At 53.7% G+C, this 1,129-nt stretch overlaps 1 protein-coding gene across 1 annotated transcript; it reads left to right on the top strand.

The window, feature by feature from the left end:
- Nucleotides 1–23: 23 nt before the first annotated feature.
- Nucleotides 24–728, top strand: MRPL41 (mitochondrial ribosomal protein L41). The gene has a single exon (XM_019510935.1). It carries the CDS (start codon nt 121–123, stop codon nt 526–528), a length of 408 nt encoding a protein of 135 aa, XP_019366480.1. The 5' UTR covers nt 24–120; the 3' UTR covers nt 529–728.
- The last annotated feature ends 401 nt before the right edge of the window (nt 729–1,129 follow it).

Raw genomic sequence — 1,129 nt, 5'->3', positions numbered from 1 at the left:
GGGGCTGGGGCTGGGGCTGGGGCTGGGCGGGACCGGAGTGGGCCCCCTTCACATGGCTGGGGGAGCCGCCGAGGGGGACGCCCCAGCCCCGCTCACGCTCTTGTCTTTGCAGCCGCCGGGATGGGGCTTCTCGCCGAGCTGACGCGGGGCCTGGTGCGGGGCGCGGACCGCATGGCCGAGTTCACCAGCAAGCGCGGTTCGCGGTTCCACAACAAGGGCCGGGGCATCAAGGGGATGGGCTTGAAAGTCAAGGGCCACAGGTTTCGCTTGATCCAGGAGATGATCCCCGAATTTGTGGTCCCAGACCTGGCGGGGTTCAAGCTCAAGCCCTACGTGTCCTACAAGGCTCCTGAGGGGGAAGAGCCCGTGCTGACCGCCAAGCAGCTCTTCATGGACCTCGTTGCCCCACAGATCGAGAAGGATGTGAAAGGAGGGACCTTTGACCCTCATAACCTGGAGAAGTATGGGTTTGAGCCCACACAGGAGGGCAAGCTCTTCCAGCTGTACCCTAAGAACTACGTGCGCTGAGAGCACCTATGCCTGGCTGCAGCTGTTTAAAGACTGCACACTTTGCCACTGTTTCCATGTTGAATGGAGGGATGTGGCTTGCAGAAGGAAGAATGCTGGCCTTTTCACTAGGATCAGCTTTTAATAGACACCAAGTTGGCCTGTGTAAAGCCTGATATTCCAAAAATAATGGTAATAAAGTAATTTAACTAATTCCTGAGTAGACACAGGTCAGACTTTAATATCAAATATTTGTTGCAGGCAAGGGCCAAGCCACACTTCCTAGTTTATTCATGTCCAGTTTTGGGTCCCACACTTCATGGGGGATGTGGACAGCTTAGAACAAACATAATAGAGAGCAGCAGTTCCAAACACTGTGCCCGTGGGTGCCATGGCATCCCCCATGGTTTATTCAGGTGCCTGCGTGCATTTTCATGATCAGTAAAAATCATGATTCCAACAAAAAAGGCTGTCACTTTTGCTTGACCTCAGAACAGCAACACTTAAAAAAATTTCACAGGCTGTATGCAACAGCTGCCAAAATGAGACCGAGTCAGTCTGACTGACACAGTGACAGGAGTGGTGCTTACTACTCCCCCTCCCCAAACGAAACTTTGCACAC

This window comes from Gavialis gangeticus, unplaced genomic scaffold (genome assembly GCF_001723915.1).
Source record: "Gavialis gangeticus isolate Ggan-Ray unplaced genomic scaffold, GavGan_comp1, whole genome shotgun sequence".
Classification (NCBI taxonomy): Eukaryota; Metazoa; Chordata; order Crocodylia; family Gavialidae; genus Gavialis; species Gavialis gangeticus.
This window is presented reverse-complemented; position numbering and strand designations above follow the sequence as displayed.